Here is a 13,490-nt window from a genome sequence, read left to right on the forward strand (position 1 = left end):
ACTATTCGATGTCGATTACAAATGTAGGCTGGCAGTAGCCGGTTATCATAAGATGATCTACATAATCGTTAATTAATGATTTAATAATAAAAAAAAAAACTTTTAAAAAGATGTACATATATGACAACCCGCTTGACTACATGGAACAGCGCAGCAACTATAATACACCTCTTAACACTCACTAGGTTATAGATTCAGTACCCTGGTAGGCAGACATCTAAAGGATTAATCTAGATTTGTAATCTAGGTTGAGTTATTGACACTATTGATATGATTTATACACACCCAAATTCTAGTATTCTTCGCTAAACATCTAAGTACGTAATTTTCAGATTTTTTTTTTTATAATGTAGGAGTAGCAGACGAGCATGCAGTCCACCTGATGGTAAGTGGCTACTGCCGCCCGTGGACATCTGCAATCAACCCCAGATAGGATTAGATATTCCTACCTGAGGTCGGCCACAGATGCGCCGCTACCCCTGAGGACTAAGCTGGAACGCCTCGAAAAAGTATGTCTCCCTTACCACACCCTTCAAAACGGAACAACGCTTTCAAAGCGCTTAACACTGCTGTTATTAGGCAGAAATAGGTGTGGCGGTGGTGCCGCCGGAGTCGAACCACAAAGGGTTCTACCACCTTTAAGTTTACGTAATTTTCAGATAATAGCTGAAGTCTATATTGCTACCGGTGTTAGTGTTACATGTTATGGGCGGAAAAATAAAATAGAAAAGTTGAAAACAAGATATTTTATTGGAATGAAGTAAATAATTTATATAGAACAAAGTACTCTATTACATTTTGTTTTAAACCTAATAACTACTAATACATAATGTTTTTATTAAAACGTGAATCTATATTTTGATTATATCTAATACACTATAAATATTTATAATCACTATTGTATATCTAGAATAATTAATAGTTATTTAAATTTTAAGTAGCAAATACTTGTTTTTAATTTTTGTGGCGGATTTCTTAAGGCTTTGGAGAGATTTTTTCTATTTTATTGGACAATTCACTTAAAAAACTGCAGCTAAGGGCATTGCAACTAACTATTTTTTTGCGTTTTGCCTATTCTATCATAGGATGATGGAAACTTATAAGTAAAATGACTACATTTTATCGATAATTAGATACCTATAATTTATGAAATTGAATTGCAAAGCAGCAACTATATACAGACAACTTTTTATACAGATGGATTGTATTAGTTGTATCTTATAATGGAGAATCCTTTTAATATAATCTATAAATAAATTTTAAGATTGCATTATTTTTAGAAAGTCTTACATTTATGTTAGCCTAAATAGACTTGGCTAACGCACGGAAGGAGTTCTTATACATTAAATAAATGGACTAACATCATTGACCTACTAATAGCACATAGAAAATATATTTTAACATTCTGAATATATGAGGTTGTTTGAAAGTTGTGCAAATTCTTAAAAGCATTTACCAAAAAAAATATACCCAAAATAAGTCGGCAAAATAACGATCTTAAGCACATTTTGCCGCCCCTTAAAATTGCTTGTAATTTACAATCCATCCATCCATCCATCAGCCTTTACTGGTCCACTGCTGGACATAGGCCTCCCCTAGTCTGCGCCACTCCGACCGGTCTTGGGCCGTCTGCATCCAGCGGTTTCCCGCCGTCCGCTTCAGGTCGTCAGTCCACCTGGTCGGGGGGCGTCCTGTACTCCTTTTGCCGAGACGTGGTCTCCATTCGAGGACCTTCCGACCCCACCGGTTATCGGTCCTGCGAACTATGTGGCCAGCCCATTGCCACTTCAGCTTGCTTATTTTGAGAGCTATGTCGGTAACTTTCGTTCGCCTACGGATTTCCTCGTTACGAATTCTGTCGCGTAGGGAAATACCGAGCATAGCTCTCTCCATAGCTCGCTGAGCGACTTTGAGTCTTCGTATAAGGCTCACAGTGAAAGACCACGTCTCGGCACCGTACGTCATCACTGGCAACACACACTGCTCGAACATCTTCGACTTCAGGCTCTGAGGTATCTTGGATGAGAATTTACAATATTTTACCGAAATAAGTGGCATCCCCGCCAGGCTACACTTCTGGCTGACAAACGTTTAAGTTTGAAATATCTAGATTAAATTAGGTCATTTTTTAACACAGACCCAACATGCGATAGTTAGCAGGTCAATGTCTACAAAATACAGTTTTTAGAAACATGAAAGCTTAGTCATACAAGAAATGAATAATACTGTATTGGTATACATACAAATTTTCGTTGTAGCTTTTAGTCATAACGAACACACTTATCGTTCCTGAATAATCCCAATATAACATTCCCTTTGTTAGTTAACAGTTTTCTAGTTACTCTCACATTTATTACTCACATAAATAAATGGCAATGTCTATCTATAATTTTGAGGCAATGAAAATGATGAATTCATTTTTTCTATTTGCAGGATAACAAATCTCAATGTCCATTTCCAAACGCGTACCTGTCCTAATAAGTGATGCTATTTTGACATTATAACCTCTATTTTTTACCAGAGAATTAGTTTTATAGTGTTTATTAAGTAGACATTTTTTACTAAAAATCACATACACATTCTATAAATGCAAATCTTTTTCATTCCCATACTAAGTATTTTTTGCTTATTTTAGTTAAAAAGTAAGATCAATTCGTGTAATTTTGAGATCTTGTACCCTGGCACTAAACGATAGGTGACGAATATCTTAAAAAATAGTTATAAACCAAATCTTGCTAATGAACAAATAAATGACCTGTAGGTAAAACATCAGCATTAAATTAAGTTTATCCAAAATATAATGTTGAATGAATATAAAAATATGCCTTCTAATCTAACGCAAATTGAAGTTGAAACAGATTAGTGGAAAAACCGCACAGAATTTTAATAATATATATGAAAGAAAACAATGACAATTAAACTTGTTTAGATTACTCGATATTCAATAATAAAAATAATAAAACATATATAGTGCATTCACTTTGCAAGAAGCCTCTTTATAATGAACACAACGTAACTTAGGACTAAAACACACAAGTACATACGGTACGACGTCGTGTACGATGTGATGTCGTGTCGTGAAAAGTAAAATAATAAATTTAAAATATCACGATATGGTCTTACATCGCGGTACGATTTTTATTAAGATAAATATTGTATATCTTTTAGAAGAGAAAGAGCAACACATACGGGTTCATTGGATTCCACTTGAAATTTCCACGACACTACGTCGTGCTTGGCATGGTACCACGACTGAATATGGTGTCGTGGATTTTTTACGATGTATATTGTAGATTACCACGGCACGACATTGCATTTATAACATTTACCACATCCCATGCTACACAAAGCTGTAGAATATACGAAGTCGTATCGTGTATATGTTTAGCCCTTACTACAAAGTATGTTTTCTAAAATCAATTATATTTCTATATATTCTTTAAAGTAGATAACTGTCTAGATAGTTAGATACTAACTAAATTAAATCATAATAAATTTCTTATCACAAATAATAATATACATACATTTACATATCTATTATAAAATAACGAATTAAAAACAAAAATATATCACACAAGCAGATAAAGGCGTTTTGAAGTTTGACTGAATTAATACAAAACCAAAGCATTAAGCCTTTTCATATTATTAAAATAAAAATAATGCGTGCTTTAAAATTAAAGGATTTTTTATGATATTAAAAAAAACTTTTTATTATTAATATTAGGCCTTAAAGTGCGAGCTGCATCAATCTAACTACATAATTTTCTTTTAGTCTTAGGAAATTATTTTTATATTATTTATAATATAATAGTATTATGTAATGGAAGATAAAAATTAAACGCGTATAGTCCGCGCCAAACTGCAAGTCCGCGTCAAACTGCAAGTCCGCTCTGAAGTTGTTACGAGCATGTGAAGTCATACAATTTCCTATCGCGACGCGATTCATTTCTATATTCAGAGCAGACTAGAAGTTTTATGCGGACTATACCGCGTTACTTCAACAAATGAATCTCATACGAAACGACCGACACACAAGATGTTTTTTTCGTAACGTGCTAATAAAATATGTAGGTCAGCTGCAGTAGAATGCAATGGTATGATGATACGTTAATTGTTAAGGCAAGATATAATTAAATTATAAGTTACATGTGAAGTTAAAAGTCATACCATCGAGCCATTAGAATACACTTCAATCATAAAAAAAATAGTGCTTTAGTCGCATACAAAAAGTGCCTAATAATTTTCATTACATTCGCCTCTTAGTTTTTATAAATTGAAATTTTACAGACTTATCTAATAAGGTCATCAAGAATAGTGTAAGCAATTACGAAGTTCCTAAATGACTCATGTATTATCGGAGTGATAACGATTAGGCTGAACGCACATTTGGTATTATCGATTGAAGAACTGCTAGATATAATGTCTAACGCTAGTCAAACTTAACCAATTTTTGAGTAACACAGTTCGAGAGTTCATAATTTTTGTATACCTAAGTAACCAAATTTCATACTGTTATTGTTAAAAATTAGTTAAGATTGATTGATCAGCAACGTCAATGCGACTAGAATAGCTTCTCACGAGTTGCTCGGCGTCTACATAATATTTTACGCGTACATACAGTCGCGTAGAAAATCGATCGTATCGCTTTAACGACAATTTTTAATTCGATGTTCGTTTGTTGGTCGCTCAAACAACAAATTTAACAACCGAGGAAGAGAAAACAAACGGATAAACAACTGAGTCGTTTAAGCGACAAAGTAGTCCACGCAACTAACGATCACCCGATAGTCGCCAATGTGCGGTCAGCCTTAACATTATACGTCCAATGTCACTTGGTTTTTATTGTGTATCGCAAAAAAAAAGGTTTATCAGTCCGGCCCTACCGGTTCCAAACGCTTCCGGGCTCGAAGGCCGACCCGGCGAATGCGTGTACTTATAAGTGCACGTGTACAGAAAGTTATAATTTAATCATAACAATTTTAGGTGCATCTATATGTAAATACATATTTCCATTCGACATTCCTGAATGTAACAAAATTATTTATCCAAATAACCTATATTGGTTTACAATCTAACTGTAGAACTATCTGATTAGAAACAACCTTAGTAGCTACGGAAGCATTGGGAATGAGAAAGCGATCCATATCTTTAATTAACAGATTATCCCCATCCGGTATTCCATATTTGAAAGTAATTAATTCGGGATGTCGTTTCTTAGCGGTAATTTTAACAATAGTCGAGAGTGGCCTCCGTGAAAGTATTTTCGCCAGGCCTCGCTTATTCGGGATTTCGCGCAATATTATCAAATGAGTTTCCGTCACTACCAGATACGAGTCAAACATGTAGCCATTATACAGAACTTCTTGGCAAGGAAAACTGTTAACGACATTCTGTCCCTTGAGGAACGATTGTATTTCTACGATTTCCTCGAGTGAATCAGAGTTCGATATATCTCGCCGGCCATCGGAATGTGAGTCGTCATCATCGTCATTAATACTAAATACTGGAGGAACATTTCTGTATCTATTATCCTTTCTGTCGCTAGCGGACACGTGCCATTCGCCGTTATTTACTGTTGAATTCGGATTCACTATATACTCGATTAATTTTCCTTTCATTTCTTGACTCTTTGCTTTCATGGCTGATGAGAGTTTGCCAAATAATTGTATTGCGGGAATGTTGTCTCTTACTTTGTTGTTGCGTATTTCTGTACTGACGTTATTGTTGTTAGGAGCGCAAACGAGGCAAGTTGAGGTGTTATGCTCTTCCAAACAATCCGTCATATGCGGTCCAAAGTAATCATGTATTGCTACAAACCCACCATCCAGCATAGAAACATGTTTGGTATTTTTCTTTAAAAACGATGCTACAACCATGTGTGCATAACTATCTTCTTCAGTCCTGCCTGAACCGACGAAACACAGATGTTCACCGGCTGCTAATGACCCTGCAGCTAAGGCTTGTCGCTGAGCATTGAGCAATCCTTGTACTGCTGTATTGAAAGCATTGGGCTCTTGCAACATCAGGTTACAATCCAAATGGAAAGCTGTAGATAAGTGGCCTGCATTATATTGTTCAGCAGGTCGACAGTCAACAAGGAAGAATTTTACACTGTCAGAATCTGATACATCTACTGTAGCACTCTCAATCAGTTCATGTACAGCAACAGGCAAGCAGAGAGCCTGAGAATACAACTTTGAGTTGATTTCTATACCGCTGTTGGAAAACAACACTTCTATGACATCCTCTCTAAATGAAACTGGTGTCTTTAGAGAGTAATAATGAGCCAATGAACAGAAATCCGAGACATCATTGGCTTCTAAATCTGCAGGCATCTTGCTTAAAGTCTGAATTATGGCTGCCTTATCATCATTTTTCATTTGCAGTATCTGTTCTCTAGCATTTATTATCATAATGAGACACAAGAAGAATATGAAGAATGGGTCTGATCTCTGGAAGTATAGATCCCACATAAATAGTATAACTTCCAAGTTACATGTTCCCGCAAAGAGAGATCTCAACCAAGGCATACAATACTGTTCTGGTGTGATACGCTTGGTGTCCAGGAAAGAGCATAACTCAGGGTCATGATACTGAATTATCAGCCTGAGTATATGGAATGGAACACCGTTAGTTACACACCCATTAGGAATATACAATTTAATCACTTTCTCAAACAAATTGTATGTATCGGATCTCGGCAATTTCAAGCTCAACAATGGATACAAAATCTGGATCCAGCCATTACTGGAACTGTATTCTATACATTTAGATTTACAATAGAATGTTATGATAGACTCAATATCAGAGATAACTGATAGCTTTTCATCATCTTCATTGTCAAGTCTCCTTGCAAATTTCTTCACATCGTCGCGTAGTTCATTTTGATTTGTTAAATCAAATATTTCATCAAAAAGAAGTAATTGATTACCAGCATCCTGGCAGTTGAGGCAAACGAGCCAGACATCGGCACGCAAGCTCTCAGGAATCTTTTTGCCTTTTGTTATTCCGTTTATCTCCTGTGGCGTGCACCCATCAAGAAGAGCAGACTCCAACTCAATCAACCTGAAACCACCATAAAATGTAATGAATGACCAAGCTTTTTTTTTTTATAATATAAGAGTAGCAGGCATAAGGAGCATGCAGTCCACCTGATGGTAAGTGGCTACTGCTGCCCATGGACATCTGTAATCAACCTGAGGTCGGCCACTGATGCGACGCTACCCCTGAGGACTAAGCTGGAACGCCTCGAAAAAGTCTGTCTCCCTTACGACACCCTTCAAACTGGAACACAGCAGCGCCTAACACTGCTGTTATTAAGTAGAAATAAGTGTGGCAGTGGTGCCGCCAGAGTCGAACCATAAAGGGTTCCACCACCTTCAGCTCTTTTACAATCTGCTCAATGTAACCGTCATTACACCAGTCTAACATAGTGGGTTCAATCCCCAGCGAGATAGATATCTAAATAATTAATTTCAATAATAATTAGTTTACATATTTGCCTGCATGCATGTCCATGGAATATGTATAGTGTGGGGCTATGAATTAGAGATGTGCCGAGTCAGGTCAACTCGAGTCAGTACTCGAGTACTTACATAAACTTGCATACTCAAGTACCAATAGTGATACTCGAGTACCAGTGATACTCAAATACTGACGATACTCGTACACTACAACTACTACTCGTACAAGTAAAAACTTGTTTAATTTTGTGTAGTGAGTGGCGTTTTTTTTTTTTTTTTGCTCTACCGTGCTATTGGACTGTATGTTGCAAAGTACTCCAGTACTTTGTGAATACTTTGGACTCGAGTACTGACTCGATTCTTTTTTATATGAGTAGTAAAGTACTCAAATACCAAAAATGGCCGACTCGGCACATCATCACTATGAATGTGGAGTTATCTATTTATTCAAGCTAAAATGAGTAACAAAAGTAAGCACAACACAGATTTAGACATGCAAATCAGATAAGATAGTGGAAGTACCTAATGTTTAAAATACTATTGTATATACTTTTTTTAACTTTGTAACAAACATTTATAAAATTCAAACAAATATGACAAGATGCTGTAAATAGATAAAACATGTTTATACTACAGTTAAAATGTTTTTCTAAATCTATCCTAAGAAACTATAAAATTCAGAAGTTAATAAAAACAAATATTTTTTTTACCATGTATTGTCATCCTCGTCTAAAGCCATTGTAATCGGAAGGTTATTTAATTCCCAATATTTATATAAATTTCACGTAGGCAATCTTGCAGAACGGTACTACTGAAAATAAATGTAAGTTAACATTTAATTACGTTAAATTTACGCACATACAGAATGCGATTAGATAATCCCACAATATTCACCGCCCGATAATCTTTATAATGTATGAATTGACGCAAGCGAATTTAGGATATAATAAACAAATTTCTCAACACTATTGTGCAAAAATATTTTTCCTTAATATTTGATTTCACTGACAGTGACAATGACAATTGTATCAGGTGCGCCAACTATCAAATTAAAAACTGTTGATAGATTGAAGTTTTTTTTTTTTTTTTTTTTTTTTTCTTTTGTGGCTTTGGCGCATGGACGCTCAGCCAATGACAAGTAAAAACGGGGAAACGAGGATTAGAAAAATAAAAAACGGATGAAATTTGGAAAAGGAAGGATCAGTACAGTAGGTTGAATATAAATTTACATACAGATAAAGATATAATAATTAAAGATAGGTATATAAATATTAAATTTTAATATCATTTTTCATAATAAATAATGCCAAGATTTTATATATATCAGGATCAAGGGAAGACAATAAATATGGTATACATAGTGGAAATGATACATTCGTAAGACAAGATAGATTTTGGTAAAGGGCGGAGGAATCGTGTAAAGGACAGGAAAAAAATATATGGTTTAGATTGTGAGTTCCACTTTTACAAACACATTCGGAAGCATCAACAATTCCCAATTTCAAAAGATGCTCTCTAGTACAGACGTGCCCCAGGCGCATACGTATAAGAATAGAAGTAGCAGATTTATCAAGCTTTACTTTATAAAACCAAGGCTTGATAGGGATTGTTGGCTGTAATTGATGATAATATTTCCCCTTTTTTTGGGAACTCGATGTCCAGTGTTCATTCCATGAGTCGTATAAATAATCTTTAGCAAGGGATGTTAGGTCTTGGGCGTAATTTTTAAAAGGAAAAACGTCACCACACTCCACTGCATCATTTGCCAATTGATGGGACTTTTCATTTCCTGCAATCCCGGAGTGACTTGGTAACCATATAAAAACTACATCGAATTCATTCAATAGACATGTATGGAGTTTACTTCTGATATCCAAGATTATTGACAACTGAGCTTTGTATTTAAATGGGAATTTCGTGACAGTCTGCAAAGCACTCTGAGAATCAGTAAATATTAAAGTTTTTCCTAATTTCATTGTTAATATATATTCAACTGCTTTGAAGATACCATAACATTCACCTGTAAATACAGAGGTTTCAGGTGGAAGTTTAATTTTTTGTACAATATTGTACTGGGAATGATACAAACCTACACCCACACAACCAGATTTAGATTGTTTAGAAGCATCACAATAAATATGATGCCAGCCTTGCCATTTATTATTTATAATTGAATTAAATTTAGCATTACATTGAACATCATTTTTTGATAAGGAAAACTCGCAGATTTTAGGAGACATTAATAAAGAATCGTAACTATTGTTAAACAGCGGTAGCATAGTGTCAGCGGAAGTAGGAGCTTCAATACTATTAAATTTCTCAAAGCTTCGAAGAAGGCAGGGTGGAGATTTATGTGTCCAATATGGAGAATTTTTTAATTCATAAATTTGACGGATTTTTGTTAAAATTGGATGATTATAAATTTGGAGACACCGACCTAAAAATCTATCCGACAGATATTGTCGTCTTAAGTGTAGAGGGGGATCTCCACATTCAATTTGTAACGCATTGATTGGGCTAGATTTCATTGCTCCTGAAATGATCCTTAAAGCTTTTGCTTGCACACCATCTAACTTTTTTAAACCAGCGACGTTACACGGTTCTAATAGGAAAGAGCCGTAATCAATAACACTTCGTATCATGGCATTATACACAAGTTTCATTGTATACGGATGGGCACCCCACCATACACCTGACAGACATCTTAGGATATTGAGGTTTTTTTCACATTTATTAGCTATATATTGACAATGAGGTATACCTGAAAGCTTAGAATCCATGATGAAACCTAAAAATTTTACTTCACTTTTTGTAGGAATGGTATCATTATTATATGTAACATTTAAATGTGGAGGACTTCGCATTCTGGAAAATAGAACTATCGCACTTTTGGACACTGATATGTCTAAACCATTCCTGTCTAACCATTCTTTAAGTAATTTAAGAGAAGATGTTAAATTTTCACAAGCTGTGGGTATTGATGAACTGGTGGAATAAAGCAATAAATCATCGGCGTATTGGAGCACTCTAACAGAATCATTAAATGTTTTATCTAAATCATGAGTATAAATGTTATATAAGATTGGACTAAGGACCGACCCTTGTGGAAGCCCCTTCCATATCGTTCTTGTAATCATACGATCTTCTACATTTAAGTTAATTTCTCTTTCAGATAGCATATTTATAATAAAATTTACAAGTATGTTAGGGATATTTAATTGAAGCATCTTAAGCTTTAATATTGGGATGAGAACATTATCATATGCAGATTTTATATCTAAAAAGGCTGCTAATATACTGCAATTATTAGAAAAAGCAAGGCGTATATCTGTTACTAAGATACTTATATTATCAAGAGTACCTTTACCTCTCCTAAATCCATATTGACTATCAGCCAAAAGTTTATTACTTTCGGCAAACCATTCAAGTCTATTTTTAACTAGATGTTCGGCAACTTTTGCTATAGTAGTTGAAAGAGCAATGGGGCGATAAGATGAAACTTCCAATGGAGGTTTGTCGGGTTTTAAAATGGGTATGATAATCTGAGATTTCCATGATAGAGGGATGTGCCCGCTAATCATAACAGAATTAATTAAATTTAAATAATATTCAGTGACACCATAACAATTATTTGAAAGAAATGAGTATGGTATGCCATCAGCGCCCGGTGCAGAGTCTTTTAAGTAACTAAGTACAGATGTTAATTCGGACATGGTAAATGGTGAGTTTAATCCGTCGCAATCATTGTTATATGAAATAGAAATTATGTTATCTTCAGGAACTGAGGCTGGGGCTAGTTTGTCCATAAATTTACATGCAACTGATAATGACATTGTATGAGTTACGGATGGGTTAAAGGCTGATCGAAATTTTTTAATATTCTGCCAAACCAGAGTAGAACTAACATTAGGGCATAAAGAAGAACAAAATCTTTGCCACCCTTCTAATTTTTTCTCTTTAAGAATTTTCTTTGAAGCTTGTGACACCTGACAGTATATGTCAAAATTCTCAGTTGTCATTGAATTGCAATAATCTTTTTCAGCTTGTTTTCTTTTCCAGACTGCTTTAGAACAATCTTCATCCCACCAGGGTGGTGAAGGAATTTTATCGGGCCTGCTTTTTCGAATAGGAAAAGATTCGTCGGCAGCTTCAATAATTAGTTTTGCCAAAGCCTCGGCGCAAACTGGCTCCTGTCCTCTACAAACTTTAGGCAAAGTAGATAATCTTTTGTCGACATTAGACTTAAATAAAGTCCAGTCTGGGCTATTAAGTTTATATTTTAAACGGAAGGATCTTTTAAAAGTATGTGGTTTAAGATGGGGAAAAGAAATCAGCAATGGCATATGATCGCTGCCATATGAATAAGGCAATGATTGCCATGTAAGAATAGATGCAAGATCAGGAGTGCATATAGATATATCTGGCACACTATCACCTTGTTCAGGCTTAGTTCGCCGAGTAGGTGTTCCAGTATTAAGTACACACAAATTATTTATATCTAAGATTTCTAATAAAGATTCTCCATAACATGTAGATTTTGAACTTCCCCATGTAACATGTTGACAGTTTAAATCACCTAATAATAAAAATGGTTTTGGTAATCTGCTTAGAAAGACATTTATTTCAGATAAGATTGCGGAAGAAGGATTAGGAATATACACAGAAATTATATTTACATTATTTACATAAGCTCCAATAACACATATACCTTCACTATGGGATGGCAATATAAGTGGAGTAAAGGAGACTGAATTGTGTATGAGTATGGCGACTCCACCATACCCATCAGGCCTGTCTTCTCTGAGACATGAAAAACCTGGAACTCTAAAAGAGTAACCGGGCTTTAACCATGTCTCAGATAGTGTAACAACTATAGGGTTATATTTATTAATTAAGTATATTAAATCACTTTTGTTGCTAACTATGCTGCGGCAATTCCATTGGACTATGTTGGTTAACTTGTCCATCTTGGTTTTGCGCATTATTCATTTCATTTATTACAAAGGCAGCGTTGTCCGGTTTTACAATATTTAACTTTATTAAAGTATTAATTAATTCATTTATGATATCTTTTACAGAAAAATGTTCAATTGTACTTTTTGCAATAGCAGAACCATTAGGTGCAGAAAGATTTGGGTTATAATCTTTAATAAGAGAGTTATGAGCTAATTTGTCATATCCTCTCACTTGTTTAGGTGGTACACGTGGTTTCAAAAATATTGTTTTTTTTGTAGATGTATTAGTACTAGAGTGTGGTGCTGTGGAAAGAATAGATTCGGAATGTAATGTATTTGGTTCAGAAATTAAAACTTCGGCATATGACCTGGATATTGGGGGATGGATTTTAGAAGCTTCAAGATATGACATGCAACTTTGGGCCATTGTCAGCTTAATCCTTTTTTGTCTTTCAAATTCTGGGCAACATTTATTTATAGCAAAGTGAGATCCTGAACATGAACAGCAGTAAGCATTAATTTCAATGACACTACAAGTGTCTCCTGTATGTTCCTGACCGCATTTATAGCAACGTGGTTTAGATCTACAATGCACCTTAGTATGACCATATTTACAACAATTATAACATTGTATAGTTGGATAGATATATAGTTCCACACTTAATGAATTATAGCACATGAAAATTCTCTTAGGTAATATCTGTCCATCGAAGGTCAGTACTACAGATTGAGAGGGTTTCCATACAGGTGATCCTTCAACAATTACCTTATAATTCAGCCTACGCATATTTATAACTTCACCACAACCAATTGGTACCGATATATTCGACTTAATTTCTTCTTCAGACCATTCTGAGGGAACACCTTTTACTATGCCGACTCTCGTAACATTAAATGATGGAATGAAAGCTTTTAACTTGTTTTGTTCTAAAAGGGGGCTTAAAACAAATTTATTAGCATCTTCATAGTTGGTAAATGCCATACTTATTCTATTGCGACCTATTCTTTTAAGACTGCCATTAACAATATTTTTAATCACATTATTATTTTTTTTGAGGAAATTACCAAATGT

At 34.9% G+C, this 13,490-nt stretch overlaps 2 protein-coding genes across 3 annotated transcripts; both read right to left on the reverse strand.

Moving 5' to 3' along the window:
* Positions 1 to 4,996: 4,996 nt before the first annotated feature.
* TBC1D23 (TBC1 domain family member 23) lies at positions 4,997 to 8,518 on the reverse strand. Of its 2 annotated transcripts, none has more exons than XM_073082797.1 (3): positions 8,358 to 8,518; positions 8,174 to 8,271; positions 4,997 to 7,065 (listed from the first exon to the last, which is right to left on the reverse strand). In XM_073082797.1, exons 2-3 carry the CDS (start codon positions 8,200 to 8,202, stop codon positions 5,055 to 5,057), a joined length of 2,040 nt encoding a protein of 679 aa, XP_072938898.1. In that variant the 5' UTR covers positions 8,203 to 8,271; positions 8,358 to 8,518; the 3' UTR covers positions 4,997 to 5,054. The 2 variants fall into 2 exon arrangements, with proteins under 2 accessions (XP_072938898.1, XP_072938897.1); XM_073082796.1 differs by having other exon boundaries at positions 8,174 to 8,274; positions 8,358 to 8,516.
* Positions 8,519 to 11,914: 3,396 nt separating this feature from the next.
* Positions 11,915 to 13,490, reverse strand: LOC140749680 (uncharacterized). The gene has a single exon (XM_073082800.1). It carries the CDS (start codon positions 13,398 to 13,400, stop codon positions 12,381 to 12,383), a length of 1,020 nt encoding a protein of 339 aa, XP_072938901.1. The 5' UTR covers positions 13,401 to 13,490; the 3' UTR covers positions 11,915 to 12,380.

Source organism: Epargyreus clarus, unplaced genomic scaffold, assembly GCF_041222505.1.
Source record: "Epargyreus clarus isolate Ecla_fem2 unplaced genomic scaffold, WU_Ecla_fem_2.2 ptg000018l, whole genome shotgun sequence".
NCBI lineage: Eukaryota > Metazoa > Arthropoda > Insecta > Lepidoptera > Hesperiidae > Epargyreus > Epargyreus clarus.

Bases quoted from the DNA above. Each gene is read 5' to 3' on its own strand.
- TBC1D23 (XM_073082797.1), bottom strand. From the start codon at position 8,202: ATGGCTTTAGACGAGGATGACAATACATG. The intron at 7,066-8,173 runs GTAAAAAAAATA...TGGTGGTTTCAG, and splicing joins GACGAGGATGACAATACATG to GTTGATTGAGTTGGAGTCTG.
- LOC140749680 (XM_073082800.1), bottom strand. From the start codon at position 13,400: ATGGCATTTACCAACTATGAAGATGCTAATAAATTTGTTTTAAGCCCC.